Below are 19,468 nucleotides of genomic sequence, written 5' to 3' on the forward strand. Positions count from 1 at the left end.
GTTTACTGTTCTGACATTAAGAACTGTGTGAGGTAATAGAGGGCCTTCAGCATCCCCCGACACCATCTGAGCAGAGGCAGCCGCCATTCAGCCAATCGGGCCTGCGCCGGCTCTCTTAAAGAGGTATCCGCTTTGCCCCATTCTCCTACCCTTTCCAGATGTCCTTTAAAATGTTTTGTTTTCAAATATCTATCCACTTCCTTTGGAAAAGCTATTATGAATTCAGATTGCACCACTGTATCTGGTACAACGTTCTACATCCTAACAACCTGCTGTGTAGAAAAAAAATTCTTACCTGCTCCCTTCATTCTTTTAACTATCTTAAATTTATGCCCTCTAGTTACTAATTCGCTGACCAATGGAAATAATTCTTTTGTACTTACCTCATCAAAACCGTTCATAATTTTGAACACCTCTATTCAATCTTCTCTTAACCATCTATTGAAAAACTCAGTTTCTCTAATCTCTCATCCCGGACAGGTTAGTAAATCACTTGTGCATCCTGTCCATGGCCTTGACATCCTCTATAAAGTAGGCCACCCAGAAGTGCACATAATATTCTAACAGTGGCCTAACCAATGGTTTGCATAGGTTTAACATTACCTCTTAGTTTTTGTACTCTTATGCTCCAATTTATAAAATCTAGGATCCAAAATGATTTTTAAAAAATACACAGCGTTTATCAACTTATCCTCCTACTTTTAAAGATTTGTGTATCTGAACCTCAAGTCTCTTTACTCGTCTACTTTTTTTTTAGTGTTTGGTATACTTTTTCTCTTATTCTTCCTCCCAAATAGATTACCTAATTTCTCTGCATTAATCTACATCTGAAAGCCACCTGTCCAACCTACCAACCTGTGTACGTCCTCCTGAAGTCACTCACCGTCCTCTTCACAGCTAACCACACACCCTTATTTGTGTGCTGCCTGCAAATTTTAATACCGAATCTAGATCATTCATTTATAGTGAAGAGCAATGGTCCTGACACTGACCCCTGGAGACCCCACCATTTACATCCCTCCAGACCAAAAAAAATCCATTAACCACTATTCTGTTTTATACTCTTCAACCAACTTCCAATTCAAATACTCTCTTCATGCGAGGCAGCATGTACCTTCTCCAGTCTAGTTTATGGTGTCGTCTCCTCCATGTACTAGAGTCCATAAAGTCAGAATTCTCTGAAATAATAAGCTGGAGTGTCAGTCATGTGACACCTTACATTAATTATTGCTGTATTAGATCTGTTTTTTTTAAACTTAATCTACAATTCCTGATCTTTTGCACCGTACTGGGGAGACCAATTGCAGATTGAGGCTCTGTTGCATCTGACCTACGAGTGCTTTGTCAGTTCAATTTCCAACCTTTCCATCTTTGGTCTCCTAAACGACTCCAACCAAGTTCCAACATAATTTCTGAAACAGTACCTCAACCTTCTCCTGGGCACTCTTCAGCTCAGAAATCACAGAAACCTCACAGTGCAGATAGAGGCCATTTCGGCCCATCGAGCCTGCACCGACACATATCCCACCCCCGATCCCCGTAACCCCTACACATATCCCACCCTATCCCCGTAACCCCACGTATTTAATCCCCCTAACACTAAGGGTCAATTTTATCATAGCCAATCAACCTAACCTGCACAGCTCTCTGGTTCAAACATTAAATTCAACAACTTTAGGCATTACCTGTTTTCTTCACTTTCCTGCTGGATTCTCCCATCATTTTGTTGCTTTCCCTTCCATTTTGAAACCATGTTCAACTCACTTTTTGGCTTTCCAACTTATATAGAGACCCTGAGTAGAATGGGCCTATATTCTCTGGCGTTTAGAAGAATGAGAGGTGATTTCATCGAAACATACAAGATTCTGAGAGGGCTTGACAGCTGAGAGGCTGTTTCCCCTGGCTGGTGAGTCTAGAATTAGGGGTCATAGTCTCAGGATAAGGGGTCGGCCATTTAGGACTGAGGTTAGGAGAAATTTCTTCACTCAGAGGGTTGTGAATCTTTGGCGTTCTCCACCCCAGAGGGCTGTGGATGCTCAGTCGTTGAGTATATTCAAGACTGAGAGCGATAAGATTTTTGGATTCTAAGGGAATCAAGGGTTATGGGGGTTGGGCGGGAAAATGGAGTTGAGGTTGAAGATCAGCCGTGATCTTATTGGATGGTGGAGCAGGCCTACTCCTGCTCCTAATTCTTATGTTCTTACGGGCTTATCTCACATACCCGAGATGACATTTGTTTACAGGAAACTCTTTTTTATCCAGCACCAACGTGGTGCCGGTTTATCAAAAAGTCCAGATTACAGAGAGGTACAGTAAAAGGTACGAGAGTTCGTACACAGCAACAAATCCAGGCTTCCCTGTTGCTTAGCAACAGGTGCAAGAACTCCGGCCACAAGATCCAAGCGTCCCTGTTGCTTAGCAACAGGTGCAGGAACCGGCCACAAGATCCAAGCGTCCCTGTTGCTTAGCAACAGGTGCAGGAACCCGGCCACAAGATCCAGGAACCGGCCACTAATATGAATTAAAACTTACCTGAACCTACTCCTGAATTTTGCCGGTTAACAGAGGTTTCCGGTTATTTAGGTGCCGGTAAAGCGAGAGTTTCCTGTAATATACACCTATTAACTCCCTTTTGAAAAATCTCTTTGCATCCTAGCTTTTAAATCCATCACTTGTTCCTTTGTGAAAGCAGTTAGGATATCTGAACTCTTGGCCTCTCTACCTGTTGTTCTCCCCTCCCATCTCAATTTTTGATAAGTCTATAAAGAGATTCTCCTCTTTACCATGCCAGTTCCGATGAAGAGGCCCATGCAAAATGTTAACTTATCTTCCAGATGCTGGCTGACTGCATATTTCCAACATATGTTTGAATGTTATAAAACACAGCATCAATGAACATAGATACAAGAACAAATAACAAACAGAATCAGAATTACACCACGTTTATATCTATATTTCTAATGCTGAATTTAACGGACGGAATGTTTTTACCTCTAATCGGTCCGTCCTCATGTGCTTCTGCATGTTTCCTGTTCCTGCAACTGAAATGGGCGGGCTTCCAGGGACAAGGACAGGGGCACTAGAGAGAATTTCCGTTGGAACTAATCCAACACTGTGATGCATGGGTGCCAGAAAAGGACTAAAACTAAAAGCGGGATGATTTACTCCTGTGCCAGGATTCATTGGAAATGTGGCCTGTGGAAGAAAACACAAATATGTTTTAAAAAATCATGTTGGAAGGACTAAGTAGCACAGAAAAATAGTACACTTTGTTATACTTCCCCCTAACAAACTAAAAAGAATCAGAATTCATTCTAGAAAATTGTTTTCCCCTTCCCAAAGGGAAAACAGATTTTGTTATTACTACTGTGGACTTTGCCGATTGAGAAAAGAAATACAAACTTTACAGAAGCTGTCCACGAAAATATAAACTAAACAATGATGGCGTTATCTTTTCAGCATAAACATTTTTAATCAGAGAGCCCGAACAATGAACTTTAATGGAAAATACAACAGGGCATTCCATCCTGGGACTAGAACATAAGGGCATCTCCAAGATCAAACTGTAGAGTTTCTATTGATTCCAGAGCGATGCTAATGGGGAATGGAGAAATGTGTTGGCAATATTAGCCATTCTGGACAGACCCAAGTCAATTTACTTCCTTATTCTCCGCTAAAAAATATGGATTCTCCAAACTGATGGTAAGAGGATACATAGTGTGTGAAGGTGGTCAACTTTTACAGTCTCTTAACGTGACAAAAAGCAATAGAGAGTTCATGTATTGCTCCGATTCTTGTACTGTACATATATAAAATATGAACACAATCATAAATGTATTTGAAACACTGCATACAAAAGGGCATGCTGTGTAACTACCACCAAAAAGAAATCGTGGTCATAGTGTGAAAATGCTTGTTCAAATTTAAATCTATTTGGTCGCTCACACTTTTCTCAAATAATATTTATTAACAAAGAACATAAGAAATAGGAGCAGGAATAGGCCACTTGGATTAAAAAAAGGAATTTTTTTTTTTTTTTTTTTTTTTACTTCTGTTGATCAAATGTTAAAACAAAATTCCTTCCAAGTAAGTGAAATATAATGGCAAGCTGGTACAACACAATAGTGCTCTTAAGAAAAACAAAGCTTCTTGAAACCAAATCCCGTGTGATTTTTTTTTTTGGGGGGGGGGGGGGGCGGACTAGGATAGGAAGGAAAAGAAATCCCTCTTTTTTCTCTCCCTACTGTCCTCCCCCAATTGAGAAGCTGCTTCGAGACTTGCACCAATGCTACACGGAGTACAAGGTGCGTGAACTTGGCCTAGGGCCAACTCTTTCCATTTTTACCCTTCCACCTGTGGGAAGCCACTTTGCCTTCACTTGGTGCGCCTTCTCTCAGCAGTGCATGTGAAGACTAGGAACTGAACAAGGTTAAGAGGGGGGAGGGGGGGGCAGGAAAAGGGGCAAATTGAATTGGTGCTCCAGCTCCCTGTGTCCTTTCAATTCTTCAGCTTTTGTTTCAAATATATACTTACAACTGGCTGAAGTTGAGTGCCTGGCATCATAAATTGCATCTGCTGTGCCAGCATAGCTGCAGTTGTTTTCTGTTGTATGAGATTGTTGCGGCCATTAATTTCTAACTGCGTTTTTAAATGCATTGGTGGATGAAGATACTTGCAGTTCTCTCTTGTGCAACGACCCTGTCGGATGAAAGACATTTTAAAGAAGGTTTAGAAACATTTCTAATATTACCAATAGGTAGTCAGTAGATCTACAAATTCCATTATTGTACCTCCACTCCCCCCAACTCACGCTCTTCCTCTCCCCCAACAATGCAACCAGGCTTTAATAAAATGGGTGCGAATATTCATCTAACAATTTAAAATGTTACTGTCAATGACAAGACGCGTGATCAACAACTGAACCAAAGCACCAGCCCACATTTCAATGATTTAATATAATAGCAAAATTTCAATGATTTAACTTGCTTTTATCCTTTCTGTATTTTGAGTTGATATTTGATCAATAATAAAATCAAATAAACCAGCAAAGGCTTACAAAGAGAAAGCAAAGTAACCGATTTCAGTTATATGAAACTTTGGCCTGCATAAAATCTATATATATAAAAGAGCTCTTCTGTCTGTCCTGATGTCTGTCCCGATGTCTGTCTGTCCGTCCGTTCTCTATACGTTTGAAAGTTACAGAGCGTACCGAAGCGCGCGTCGCCTCAAAAGAAAGCTTGCGATTCCGGACCGGTCATAGGCGTATTTACGTTTCGGCCGGACAAAAATCCCGCCCGCGGTATCCCAAAAACGTTCAGCGTTCCGCTCATTAGCATCTCATTAGCGACCGTGTGACGTCGAGGTCCACCAATCGGACGGCGGGTTCCTTCCTACAGTTGAGTGTCGAGTGACTCGACGATTGACCAATCCTACGCTTCGGTGACCTGACCGGTCGACCAATCGATGCATGTGTGGGCGGGCCTTATCCTTCTGAACCGAGGTGAGTGGCCGCCATCTTGATTTTTCACAATTTTTCCCCCCACACTTTCTGTGTGTTAGGGAACTAAGGTAAATATTTTAATGATGTGTTAGGGAATTAAATAACAATTTAATAGGAGGGGGGGGGGGGAGAGCCTCGGGAAATCGCGGGGGGGGGGGGGGGGGAGAGCCTCGGGAAATCGCCGGGGGCTCGCACCGCCCGCACTGACCGCGCATGCGCCGCCCGCCCGCAGCGGCCGTGCGATACGCGGGGGACCTCAGCTCCGGACCTCAGGCGCTAGGCAGGGGGAGGGGCCGGAGATCAGGACAGAGGGGAGTGGGGGAGGGAGGGAGACAGGGGAGGGAGGGAGAGGAGGGGAGGGGAGAGGAGGGGAGGGAGGAGGGGAGGGGAGGGAGGAGGGGAGGGAGGAGGGGAGGGAGGAGGGGAGGGGAGGGGAGGGGAGGGGAGAGGAGGGGAGGGGAGGGAGAGGAGGGGAGGGAGAGGAGGGGAGGGGAGGGAGAGGAGGGGAGGGGAGGGAGAGGAGGGGAGGGAGAGGAGGGAAGGGAGAGGACATGACAGGGAGGACACACAGGGGCAGGGAGACCAAGCGCCCCAAAATTGCCCTCGCAACGCGGGGCTCCCCAGCTAGTAGTTTATAAAGCACTAGCTGGGGAGCCCCGCGTTGCGAGGGCAATTTTGGGGCGCTTGGTCTCCCTGCCCCTGTGTGTCCCCCCTCTCCCTGTCATGTCCTCTCCCTGTCCTATCCCTCCCCTCTGTCCCTCTCTCCGGCCCCTCCCCCTGCCTAGCGCCTGAGGTCCGGAGCTGAGGTCCCCGCGTATGGCGCGTCTGATGGACGGCCGCTGTGGGCGGGCGGTCAGCGCGAGCGCCCCGCGATTTCCCGAGGCTCGCCCCCCCCACCCCCCCGCGATTTCCCGAGGCTCGCCCCCCACCCCCCCCCGCGATTTCCCGAGGCTCGCCCCCCCCCGCGATTTCCCGAGGCTCGCCCCCCCCCACCCCCCCGCGATTTCCCGAGGCTCGCCCCCCCCCACCCCCCCGCGATTTCCCGAGGCTCGCCCCCCCCCCGCGATTTCCCGAGGCTCGCCCCCCCCCCCGCGATTTCCCGAGGCTCGCCCCCCCCCCCCGCGATTTCCCGAGGCTCGCCCCCCCCCCCGATTTCCCGAGGCTCGCCCCCCCCCCCGATTTCCCGAGGCTCGCGCCCCCCCCCGATTTCCCGAGGCTCGCCCCCCCCCCCCCGATTTCCCGAGGCTCGCCCCCCCCGATTTCCCGAGGCTCGCCCCCCCCCCCGATTTCCCGAGGCTCGCCCCCCCCCGATTTCCCGAGGCTCGCCCCCCCCCCCCGATTTCCCGAGGCTCGCCCCCACCCCGATTTCCCGAGGCTCGCCCCCCCCCCCGATTTCCCGAGGCTCGCCCCCCCCCGATTTCCCGAGGCTCGCCCCCCCCCCCGATTTCCCGAGGCTCGCCCCCCCCCCCCGATTTCCCGAGGCTCGCCCCCCCGATTTCCCGAGGCTCGCCCCCCCCCCCCGATTTCCCGAGGCTCGCCCCCCCGATTTCCCGAGGCTCGCCCCCCCCCCCGATTTCCCGAGGCTCGCCCCCCCCCCCGATTTCCCGAGGCTCGCCCCCCCCCGATTTCCCGAGGCTCGCCCCCCCCCCCCCGATTTCCCGAGGCTCGCCCCCCCCCGATTTCCGAGGCTCGCCCCCCCCCCCGATTTCCCGAGGCTCGCCCCCCCCCCCGATTTCCCGAGGCTCGCCCCCCCCCGATTTCCCGAGGCTCGCCCCCCCCCCCGATTTCCCGAGGCTCGCCCCCCCCCCGATTTCCCGAGGCTCGCCCCCCCCCCGATTTCCCGAGGCTCGCCCCCCCCCCCCGATTTCCCGAGGCTCGCCCCCCCCCCCCGATTTCCCGAGGCTCCCCCCCCCCCGATTTCCCGAGGCTCGCCCCCCCCCCGATTTCCCGAGGCTCGCCCCCCCCCCCGATTTCCCGAGGCTCGCCCCCCCCCCCCGATTTCCCGAGGCTCGCCCCCCCCCCGATTTCCCGAGGCTCGCCCCCCCCCCCCCGATTTCCCGAGGCTCGCCCCCCCCCCCCGATTTCCCGAGGCTCGCCCCCCCCCCCCGATTTCCCGAGGCTCGCCCCCCCCCCCCGATTTCCCGAGGCTCGCCCCCCCCCCCCGATTTCCCGAGGCTCGCCCCCCCCCCCCGATTTCCCGAGGCTCGCTCCCCCCCCCCCGATTTCCCGAGGCTCCCCCCCCCGATTTCCCGAGGCTCCCCCCCCCCGATTTCCCGAGGCTCGCCCCCCCCCCGATTTCCCGAGGCTCGCCCCCCCCCCGATTTCCCGAGGCTCGCCCCCCCCCCCGATTTCCCGAGGCTCGCCCCCCCCCCCCGATTTCCCGAGGCTCGCCCCCCCCCCCCGATTTCCCGAGGCTCGCCCCCCCCCGATTTCCCGAGGCTCGCCCCCCCCCCCGATTTCCCGAGGCTCGCCCCCCCCCCCGATTTCCCGAGGCTCGCCCCCCCCCCGATTTCCCGAGGCTCGCCCCCCCCCGATTTCCCGAGGCTCGCCCCCCCCCCGCGATTTCCCGAGGCTCGCCCCCCCCCCGCGATTTCCCGAGGCTCGCCCCCCCCCCCGCGATTTCCCGAGGCTCGCCCCCCCCCCGCGATTTCCCGAGGCTCGCCCCCCCCCGCGATTTCCCGAGGCTCGCCCCCCCCCCGCGATTTCCCGAGGCTCGCCCCCCCCCCCCGCGATAGTATTCAAAAAGCAATCTTACGGAATTAGTAACTGCACTGAAACTTTGTGGAAAATAAACTGACATCAGTCTAAAGGCACATAAACATCTACTCAATGCTGTAGATTTCTGCACCACTTGTCATTGACAACGTAAATTACAACTGGCCACATCTCTTATTTTCTCATGTAAGAAATATCTGTGTCCATGCAACTACTTTGGTGATTTTTGTATGTTTTGTCAACCATTGTTCAAGCACTTCTCGCAGAGATAGGGAGCTGCCTTGCCTTATTGCAGCTCCAATATCTTGACCTGCAATGTATTTTCCAAGGGAGATCTCAGGAAATTTGAAACTACAAAAATATTTATAGCGGAGTGTCCTTTATTATATTAAAATATTATTGCAATACATTAACAGCTGTTTATTTCACACCACGCACTCCAGCCAGCTTACTGATGTATCTATGAAGACATGCAGGATACAAATTGATTCAAGTACAGGTAGACTATCCTTTATCCGAACACCGAAACCCTCTAAAAACCGAAGGTTTTTTCGTTCAGCGTAAGTCGTGCGCACGGCATGACCAGAGTGGCGCACGACTTACGCTGAGCAGGGCAGAGGGTCACTGAGTTCCCTCCTGGGTAGGAGATTGCAGGCCGAGCCGGGCAGTGTGAAGGAGGTATACCGGGAGAGTGAACCCAACAATACAGCGGCCCGTCCGATAGCTGCAGCGGCCTGTCCGATATTCTTTTCACCCCCCAACCCCGACCCCCTCCCGGATAAGGGATAGTGTATCCTTTATCCACACTTCCGAAAACCGAAATCCTCTGAAAACCGAAAGTGTTTTCGTTCAGCGTAAGTCGTGCGCACGACATGACCAGAGTGGCGCACGACTTACACTGAGCAGGGCAGAGGGGTCACAGAGTTCCCTCCTGGGTAGGAGATTGCAGGCCGAGCCGGGCAGTGCGAAGGAGGTACCGGGAGAGTGAACCCAACAATACAGCGGCCCGTCCGATAGCGGCAGCGGCCTGTCCGATATTCTTTTCTCCCCCCCCGACCCCCAAACCCCACCCTTTCGGATAAGGGATAGTGTACCAGCCTTTATCCGCACTTCCGAAAACAGAAAACCTCTGAAAACCGAAAGTGGCGCAAAACATGACCCGACGCGGCCGATGCTTGACCCACGCAGGTGTGAGGCGTCAGTTGTGTCTGTGCTGTCGCACGTGCGCCTGCTGCTCTCTTTGATATTTGCTGTTTTTTTACGATTTGTGAAAATGCTAAAAAGAGCTGCAGATACCCCTATAGGTAACAGTGAGAAGCAGAGAAGGAAGCATCTCTCATTATCGATATCGCAGAAAGTGGAGTTATTGCAGAAGCTTGATCGTGGTGTGTCTGTGCGGCGTCTTACTGAAGAATATGGTGTGGGAACTACCACCATATATGACTTAAAGAAACAGAAAGACAAGTTGTTGAAGTTTTACACTGACAGTGATGACCATAAACTAATGAAAAGTAGGAAAACATTGCATAGGGCAAAAAATGAAGATCTTGACCGTGTGCTGACTGAGTGGATTCGACAACGCAGAGGTGAACGTGTGCCACTGACTGGTTTGATGGTCATGAAACAAGCTAGAATATACCATGAAGAACTGAACATTGAAGTTGAGTGTGAATATTCAGAAGGTTGGCTGCATAAATTTAAGCAGCGTCATGGTATAAAATATCTGAAAATCTGTGGTGAAAAAGCTTCTGCTGATCATGAAGCAGCTGAAAATTACATAGATGAATTTGCAAAAATAATATCTGATGAAAACCTCGGTCCTGAACAAATTTACAATGCTGATGAAACAGCTCTGTTCTGGCACTACGTTCCTAGAAAAACATTAGCAACGGCTGATGAGAGTGATGAGGTTTGAAGGATGCTAAGGACAGGTTGACTGTTCTTGGGTGTGCCAATGCTGCAGGCACACACAAGTTAAACTTGGTAGTGATTGGAAAAAGCCAACATCCGAGATGTTTGAAAGGTGTATGCAATTTACCTGTGCATTATTATGCGAGCAAGAAAGCATGGGTAACCAGAGGAATATTTTCTCACTGGTTCAATAACCACTTCGTACCAGCGACACGAGCTCATTGCAGGCAAGTTGGACTGGAAGAAAACTGCAAAATTTTATTGTTCCTGGACAACTGCTCCGCACATCCCCCTCCTGAACTTCTTGTGAAAAGTTATGTTTTTGGCATTAACTTTCCCCCTAATGTGACATCTTTAATACAGCCTTGTGACCAAGGAATTTTACGCTCCATGAAGAGCAAGTATAAAGACGTTTTTTTGAACTCTATGCTTGATGCAATCAACAGAGGCATAGGAATCCAAAGCTTCCTGAAAGAGTTCAATGTTAAGGATGCCATTTACGCAGTTGCTAATGCTTGGAACGATGTTGACAAACCAACATTAATAAATGCTTGGCACAGACTTTGGCCTTCAACGATGTTTCATGAAGATGGACCTGCAGATGAAGATTTTGAAGGATTTCCTGTCAGTCAGGAGAAGATGATATCAAACCTCCTTACTTACGCCAAAGGTTTATTATCCGAAAGTGTAAATAAGTTAGAGGAAGCTGACATCGAAGAAGTGCTGAACATTGACAATGATGCACCTGTTGTGCATTTGTTGAGTGATGGGGAAATTGCTGAAATGGTGTTAAATCAAGACAAGCGTGAGGATAGTAGTGATGATGATGATGATGATGACATTGTGAACACAGGTGAAAAAATCCCCATAGACGATATGGTGACAATGTGTGATCAGTTAATTGCTGGCCTTGAACAACGTGCATTTATCAGTGAGGAAGAGATTATGCAAGTTTACTCATTTAAGAGAGACTGCTTAGACAGAAACCAATGTTAATGAGACAGATGACACTGGAAGAAATCTTTAAAAAGGCCGTCTGTCGTAGTGCTGCTTCATCACTTGAGAATCCTGTTCCTGGCCCATCTTCAGATGTCCAACTCCAACCTGATGACAACACTGATGTCCCCTCTTCTCCAAGATCCTCAAGCCAGATGTAATGTACCTTTACTGCATGTATATGTACAGGTATTTAGCTTAATTTGTACCTGTATATGTTTGAAGTTTTACTGAATGTTTTCCTTACAAATAAACTGTACTAGAGTATTTATCCCTGTAATACTACAGTATTTATAGTCTTTATTTATCCCACTCAGTGTGAATACAGGTATTCATAAGGTTCGCTGCAGAAATATTAATGTGGTGGCTTACGGGGTGCTGCCCCGTAATACCTTCTGAAATCCAAAATTTTCCGAAAACCGAAACACGGCTGGTCCCAAGGTTTTCGGATAAAGGATAGTCTACCTGTAATGGCAAAAGGATCAGAGACAAAGGGCCAGGGTGGGAAGGGTTAAATTTTGCACCAGAGAGAAAACCTACTGCTAAGTGACTAGCTGACCAGAAATACAGTTGCCTTGCAGAAGAAAAGTGCCCTAACTATTCCTTATAGACACAAAATAAACATTATGTTCAACAACAGGTCAGGTAGCATCTGTAGGAGAGAGAAACACAGTTAACATTTCAGGTCGATGACCCTTCGTCAGAACTGGGAACAAAGGGTCATCGACCTGAAACGTTAACGCGGTTTCTCTCTCCACAGATGCTGCCTGACCTGCTGAGTGTTTCCAACATTTTCTGTTTTCGTCTCAGATTTCCAGCATCCGCAGTATTTTGCTTTTGTATTATGTTAAACAATGTCCGAGTGTCACGATTCGGGATTATTGTTCATTTGACCTAGGAGGAATGTGAACTCAGGTTTAGGATTTTTAAGGGTTCATTCTCAAGTGCCCAGCATCTTCTGTCACCTTTACAGGAAGACAGACTGGTGCCAATTAAGACAAGTATGTGATTGGTATGTTAATGATAATCGAAACTGGTTATGTGCATCGGATCGAGACGAATGTAAAAGCTGTTGATGCCACAGGGTATGTTAGCCCAATGGTTATGGTGCTGGACTACCAACTCTCAGGCTGAGAGTTCAATTCTTACTATGGCAAATTGTGAAACTGAATTCAAAGATTTGTGAGCTGGCACCAGAAAAGTGAGCAAGTAGTTCACCATCATGGACTGGAACCTGCAACCCTTACATGTGACCACAGTCAAACAAGCCCTACTGCCCTCAGGGCAAATAGGGATGGACAATAAATAATGTCTTGCCAAGAACAAATTAAAAATCTTCCAGTAATCATTCACACATTAAGGACTGGCATGTCATAACTTTTGTCCTCTGCAGAACGAAGCTCAAGAAATATACACCTTGGCATGGGTGGTAAGCCATTTAATTGGCAGCTATGCTGGCCAACCCCTGAGCAAGGAAAGGGTGCAAATCGCCAAACTACCTACTGAGAGGGAACCACACAAAATCCATGAGCCACATGTTCACAGTCAGTCGGTACGGTCAGTTGCGAAAGGCAGGGAAGGTACAGGCCAGTTACTAAGAGAACTAACCAGGGCAGTGTGGCATATTTTTAAATTATTTTCTTTATTGCGAGGAGGAACTGAAGTTAATTTAAAGTGTGGCGAGATTTGCTATAACTGTTACTCTGTATATACACTTACTGACATTAAAATAAAGCAGCTCAACGAATTGCAACTGGTCTCCTCTCACTAACGTGCTAATCAATCCACCTTTCAGAAAATTGGGAAGCATGCGTATGCGAAGATCATGATACAGGAAACTGTGTGTTATCTGGAGGCTAAATGTCCTGCAAGCTCGAGCCACCGGCAAAAATCAGGAGCCGTTTTGTTAGGCTTTTTCCTTCTCGTGGCTTTTTTTTTTCCAACAGTCAGGCTCTGCAAAGTCTCTCTGAAGCTGTTGCTAAGCGACAGACGCTTCCAAGGTACGGCCGACTGTTTAGAAGCTGTTGCTAAGCAACAGTGTTTGTTGCCAGATACAGAGCGTATGCTTCAACATTAGCGCTGGAGTGTCCGGCAGTTTTGAGGGAACAGCAACAGCTCGGTCCTGTCGGTGCCGGATAGCACAAAGTTTCCTGTATTCAAATCATATATCAAATGGGTCCCACCGTTACTCTCTTCCAGGTTACACTATGGTACATTTAGATAGTGGGTAGCGAAAGTAATTTCTTGATCGCGAGGGACGTGGGCCCAGTTATGGAAGAGACCAGTAATGCTAACCCGCAGGAATATCTAAGGCAGACCCGAAATTTGTAATATTGACACTAATATTTCACAACCATCATGGAAGATTTGCCTTGTGCGCTCATTGTGCTAAAATTGCAAGTGTGTTCTTTATAAAGCTTGCGAACATGGGACTAGGGAGATATTAGGAGATTGCCAAGACATCCAACACTTCAATCCTAAATAACTCAAGGTTGCTCAGTTACTGCACTTGTCAAATCTCCTTGACTTTGGCACTGAAACACTGCGACAGTTGCTGTCGATTTTAATTCTCGAATTATAGTGTGGAAGTCAAAGATAGGTGAAATATATTGAAAACAATCAACTAGACATGGATATTTACATTTTCAGTAAACCAGCCGTCTCAAAAATGTCTCTGCATTCAGCAGAGAGGGAGATGCCAAAACATGCTGCAGTTATCAATCACAAACCCTTGTACGTCAGTTAGTTAGTGGTTGGGTAAGGGAAAAAGCAAAAGTCACAGCCAAAGACTGCACAGCTGCACAACTGAAGACTGGGACTGTCATAGAGACTGAAAATTAATAAAAGACAGACATTGCCCTTTAAGTTCATTGAGCCAGACCAAGAATTCTAAACCTGCTGTAGCAATAATCAAGTATTGCTATACACTGACTTTTAAAACCATGATATTTAATCAGCTGCATCATACTGCAGTTATGGATAGTTTGGAGTAATGAAGCTGTAATTTAATTGAGAGGTTCATTTATAACAGCAAGAGTTACACCTTATTACTTGCTCTCAATCACCTTTAACAGGTTATTGTTTCAATAAACAAAGCAAAATGGCAATTAAAATCAACACCATATCACATTGATTGAAAGCAAAGGTGCCTGGAAGGTAAATGCTACAGAATCATTCCACCATGTGATCCACAAAATGGCATCAAACTGTAGCAATGTGAATGGGGTACAAAGTTGGTTATTGGGAAATGCATAAGATTTTCCTTCTCGTCGTCCAGTGATCAGCACTGGTACTCGCCAGCAGACATTGGGAAATCGTCACGGGGAGAATTTCGGATGCGAACTTGCATCTTACTTCTCTATGGTTGGAGCACCACAGCTCTATACAAGCACAGGGACATGTCAAACTGAATTTAAGATTAATTCAAAAACTTAATCTTAGCAGAGTTTAACAGCAACCGACAGTTTGAAAATCCAAAGCTTCCCCCATATTAATTTTGTATCCAGCATATTAATAGACTACAACAACAGAAACACTCAGCAGGTCAGGCCGCATCCGTGGAGGGTCCAGGGCATTGCATCATCTCAGCCCCAGGACATCACTGCAGGAGTTCCTCAGGGCAGTCTCCTCGGCCCAACCATCTTCAGCTACTTCATCAATGACCTCCCCTCCATCAGAAGGTCAGAAGTGGGGATGCTCCTCCACGGATGCTGCCTGGCCTGCTGAGTTTCCAGCATTTTCTGTTGTTCATTTCAGATTTCCAGCACCCGCAGTGTTTTGCTATTTGCTGGAGATTAAAAACCAGGGTGGGCTTGAACAGTAAAGAGCAGCAGCCAACTAATGGGGTTTCTTAAAGTATTCAAATGAACTTTTATATTTTGTAGCTGCCAGAATCGAATTTGATGAATGCTTTCTTTCTGCAATAAGCACACCTAGACATTTCTGTTGAAATCATTCACAAAGTAGCTTGCTGTGCTGACAAACGTTTAGATCTTTGATAACAGGCGGCATATGTCTGTTACTGCACCAAATGAAACGTGGGCTACATTTGCTATACTGGCATCCACGCTAATGAATGGAGAATGCAGTCTTAACATTATTTAGCACACAAGCTCATTTCACAAACTCCGTTTGTTTCCACTTTCAGTTAAGGGCCACAAAGTTGCACTGCAGTAACTTCAGGTTAATATGTTTTTTCATACTGTGGAGTGTGGCGCTGACCCCTACCTCTGTGAAAGGAAACCTGCTTCCACTTGTCGATCATCTATCTACAAGATACACTGCAGCAACTCGCCAAGGCTTCTGCGACAGCACCTCCCAAACCAGTGACCTCTACCACCTAGAAGGACAAGGGCAGCAGGTGCATGGGAACACCACCACCTCCAAGTTCCCCTCCAAGTCACACACCATCCTGACTTGGAAATATATCGGCCGTTCCTTCATCGTCGTTGTGTCAAAATCCTGGAGCTCCCTCCCTAACAGCACTGTGGGAGTACCTTCACCACACGGACTGCAGCGGTTCAAGAATGCGGCTCACCACCACCTTGTCAAGGGCAATTCGGGACGGGCAATAAATGCTGGCCTTGCCAGCGACGCCCACATCTCATGAATTAAAAAAACTTTATATTCTTGCAATAATTAATCTGAATAGCAAAACTATCAATTAAAAATGTCCTAGTAAAGGATCCCCTTGGAATGAGTGACCATAACATGGTTGAATTCCATATTCAATTAGAGGGTGAGAAGGTTGGATCTCAAACAAGCGTGCTGAGCTTGAATAAAGGAGACTATGAAGGTATGAGAGCAGAATTGATTAGAGTGGACTGGGAAAATAGATTAAAGGGTAAGACGGTACATGATCAGTGGTGTACATTTAAGGAGTTATTTTACAACTTCCAAAAAATATATATTCCACTGAGGAAAAAAGGGTGTAAAAGGATAGCCATCCATGGCTAAGTAAAGTAATTAAGGATAGTATCCGACTAAAAACAAGGACATATAAGGTAGCCAAATCTAGTGGGAGGATGGAAGATTGGGAAGTCTTTAAAAGACAGCAAAAAATAACTAAAAGATTGATTAAGAAAGGGAAGATAGATTATGAAAGTAAATTAGCAAAAAATATAAAAACAGACAGCAAAAGTTTCTATAGCTATATAAAAAGAAAAAGGGTGCCTAAAGTAAATGTTGGTCCCTTAGAGGATGAGACCGGGAAATTAATGGTGGGAAACATGGAGATGGCAAAAACACTGAACAATTATTTTGTATCAGTCTTTACAGTAGAGGACACTAAGAATATCCTAACACTGGACAAACAGGGGGCTCTAGTGGGGGGAGGAACTAAATACGATTAAAATCACTAAGGAAGTGGTACTTGGTAAAATAATGGGACTCAAGGCGGGTAAGTCCCCTGGACCTGATGGCTTGCATCCTAGGGTCTTGAGGGAAGTGGCGGTAGGGATTGTGGATGCATTGGTAATAATTTTCCAAAACTCCCTGGACTCAGCAAAGGTCCCGGCAGATTGGAAAACTGCTAATGAAACACCCTTATTTAAAAAGGCCAGTAGGCAGAAGGCTGGAAACTATAGACCTGTTAGCCTAACATCTGTGGTTGGTAAAATGTTAGAGTCCATTATTAAGGAGACAGTAATGGGACATTTGGATAAACATAATTTAATAGGGCAAACTCAGCATGGTTTCATGAAGGGGAAGTCATGTTTGACAAATTTGCTTGAGTTTTTTGAGGAAGTAACATACAGGGTGGATAAAGGGGAACCAGTGGACGTAGTGTATTTAGACTTCCAAAAGGCATTTGACAAGGTGCCACACAAAAGATTATTGCTCAAGATAAAAAATCACGGGATTGGGGGTAATATTCTGGCGTGGGTGGAGGATTGGCTCTCTAACAGAAAGCAGAGAGTTGGGATAAATGGTTCGTTCTCAGGTTGGCAACCAGTAACTAGTGGTGGCAGGGTCAGTGCTGGGTCCCCAACTCTTTACAATCTATATTAACGATTTGGAGGAGGGGACCGAGTGTAACATATCAAAGTTTGCAGATGATACAAAGATGGGACGGAAAGTAGTGAGTGAGGAGGACATAAAAAACCTGCAAAGGGACATAGACAGGCTAAGTGGGCAGAGATTTGGCAGATGGAATACAATACTGGAAAGTGTGAGGTTATGCACTTTGGCAGGAAAAATCATAGAGCAAGTTATTATCTTAATGGCAAGAAACTGGAAATTACTGAAGTACAAAGGGATCTGGGGGTCCTGGTGCACGAAACTCAAAAGGTTAGTATGCAGGTGCAGCAAGTGATTAAGAAGGCCAATGGAATGTTGGCTTTTATTGCTAGGGGGATGGAATATAAAAACAGGGAGGTATTGCTGCAGTTGTACAAGGTATTGGTGAGACCGCACCTGGAATACTGCATACAGTTTTGGTGTCCATACTTAAGAAAAGACATACTTGCTCTCGAGTCAGTACAAAGAAGGTTCACTCGGTTAATCCCGGGGATGAGGGGGTGGTCATATGAGGAGAGGTTGAGTAGATTGGGACTCTACTCATTGGAGTTCAGAAGAATGAGAGGCGACCTTATTGAAACATATAAGATTGTGAAGAGGCTTGATCGAGTGGATGCGGTGAGGATGTTCCCGATGATGGGTGAAACTAGAACTAGGGGGCATAATCTTAAAATAAGGGGCTGCTCTTTCAAAACTGAGATGAGGAGAAACTTCACTCAGAGGGTGGTGGGTTTGTGGAATTTGCTGCCCCAGAAGGCTGTGGAAGCTACATCATTAAATAAATTTAAAACAGAAATAGATAGTTTCCTAGAGGTAAAGGGAATTATGGGTTACGGGGAGCGGGCAGGAAATTGGACATGAGTCTAGGTTCGGAATGGTCATGGCCCTGTGGGTAGTGGAGTTGGCCCAGGGGCCGTGTAGCCTGGTTCTGCTCCTACTGTGTTCTAATTCTGTGTTAGATTTCAGGAGATGGTTTTATTCCTGTTCCTGGCTGGGGTGGAGATCGCCTTTACAGAAGGTAAGTACTGTAGAAAATATAGGGACAGAGTGATCTCCTGGAAGAATTTCGATCGCCTAGATGGGTTGGAGAGGAATTTCCCAGATTTTTTTCTCCCAAATTGGCCATGGGGTCTTTTATCTGGTTTTTCGCTTCTCCTGGGAGATCACATGGGTTTGGGTGGATGCAGAGTGATAGAAGATTTGAGGTTAGGATCAGATCAGCCATGATCTTATTGAATGGTGGAGCAGGCTCGAGGGGCCGATTGGCCTACTCCTGCTCCTATTTCTTATGTTCTTATGTTAGTATCACAAACGGTTGTTTCTACACATCTGTTTTAGTGGAGGTAATGATAACATTACCCTTTTAAAAATATACTGGTATATCTACTGTGGTGTTGCACACAGGAGAGTGAAGACCGACTATAAAACAGGCATAAACAGCCCCTCAAAATCCCCACCCTCAACCCCTTTGATGTTGTAAACTATTGCCCCCATCTCCAAATTAATAGAGGCAAGACCAAAAAGTAACAAAGCCAATAGGGGAAAAATAAACAACTTGTCTATATATTGCCAGGAATATTAGAAATAAATGGGAAGAACTAGAAGCATGAATCCAGCTAGAGGGGTACAATGTAGCACAAATTAGAGACTGCACCCTCAGCAAGATTGGGAGTTAAATATACGATGAGAAGGGATTTTTAGAAAGTAGAGAGACAAGAAGGGGTAGTTTTAATGAAATACACTAACATGGCAGTAGAATGGGCAGCAACTAAATGAGTGTCATCAGCAGATGGAATTACTATGGTTAAGGAACAGGAACGATGCAAAATGCTGGGGGAGTATTTTATCGACCTCTGATGACTTGAAGGAATGTATGAAGGAGTTCAGGAAGGCCTTCAAGAAGAAAGATTTGGTGAGTAATGGGGGGATTTTAAGCTCCATATAGATTGGATAGAAAAAGCAGTACGAGCAAAGAGAATGGATATCCTGTCCCACACTAAATCCTATTCGCTCACCCACCACCCTATTCTTGCTGACCTACACTGGCTCCTTGCCCTCTAATGCATCAAATTCAAAGTCATTCTCCTCGTCCATAAATCCCTCCATGGCCTTGCCCCACCCCATCTCTAATTTCCTCCCGAATGCTCCATTCCTCTGACTCTGGCCTTCTGTGCATCCCACCGACTCTCCAGCCCATCACTCGTGGCACAGCTTTCAGTGCCTTGGTCCTACTCTTAGGAATTCCCTCCCTAACCCTCAATGCCTCTCTCCACCTTTAAAACCCATATAATCGATCTCTTTCACTGCATTAAGTAACCCCTCCTAATC

At 46.9% G+C, this 19,468-nt stretch overlaps 1 protein-coding gene across 18 annotated transcripts in view; it reads right to left on the reverse strand.

The window, feature by feature from the left end:
• The window catches only part of mbnl2 (muscleblind-like splicing regulator 2), a 139,033-nt gene that overhangs the window by 41,067 nt on the left and 78,498 nt on the right, over positions 1 to 19,468 (reverse strand). For all 18 annotated transcript variants that reach the window (XR_015079688.1, XM_085998449.1, XM_085998448.1 and 15 more), the window contains 2 exons: positions 4,534 to 4,698; positions 2,992 to 3,195 (listed from right to left, as the gene is read on the reverse strand). Coding sequence is in view for 17 of the 18 variants with exons in the window: in XM_085998449.1 (XP_085854575.1) it covers positions 2,992 to 3,195; positions 4,534 to 4,698 (369 nt within the window). In the remaining variant the exon portion in view is untranslated. The remainder of the gene's footprint in view (positions 1 to 2,991; positions 3,196 to 4,533; positions 4,699 to 19,468) is intronic.

The sequence above is a fragment of the Somniosus microcephalus genome, chromosome 10 (assembly GCF_052327205.1).
Source record: "Somniosus microcephalus isolate GS21.2 chromosome 10, FLI_Smic_1.0, whole genome shotgun sequence".
Taxonomy (NCBI): Eukaryota; Metazoa; Chordata; class Chondrichthyes; order Squaliformes; family Somniosidae; genus Somniosus; species Somniosus microcephalus.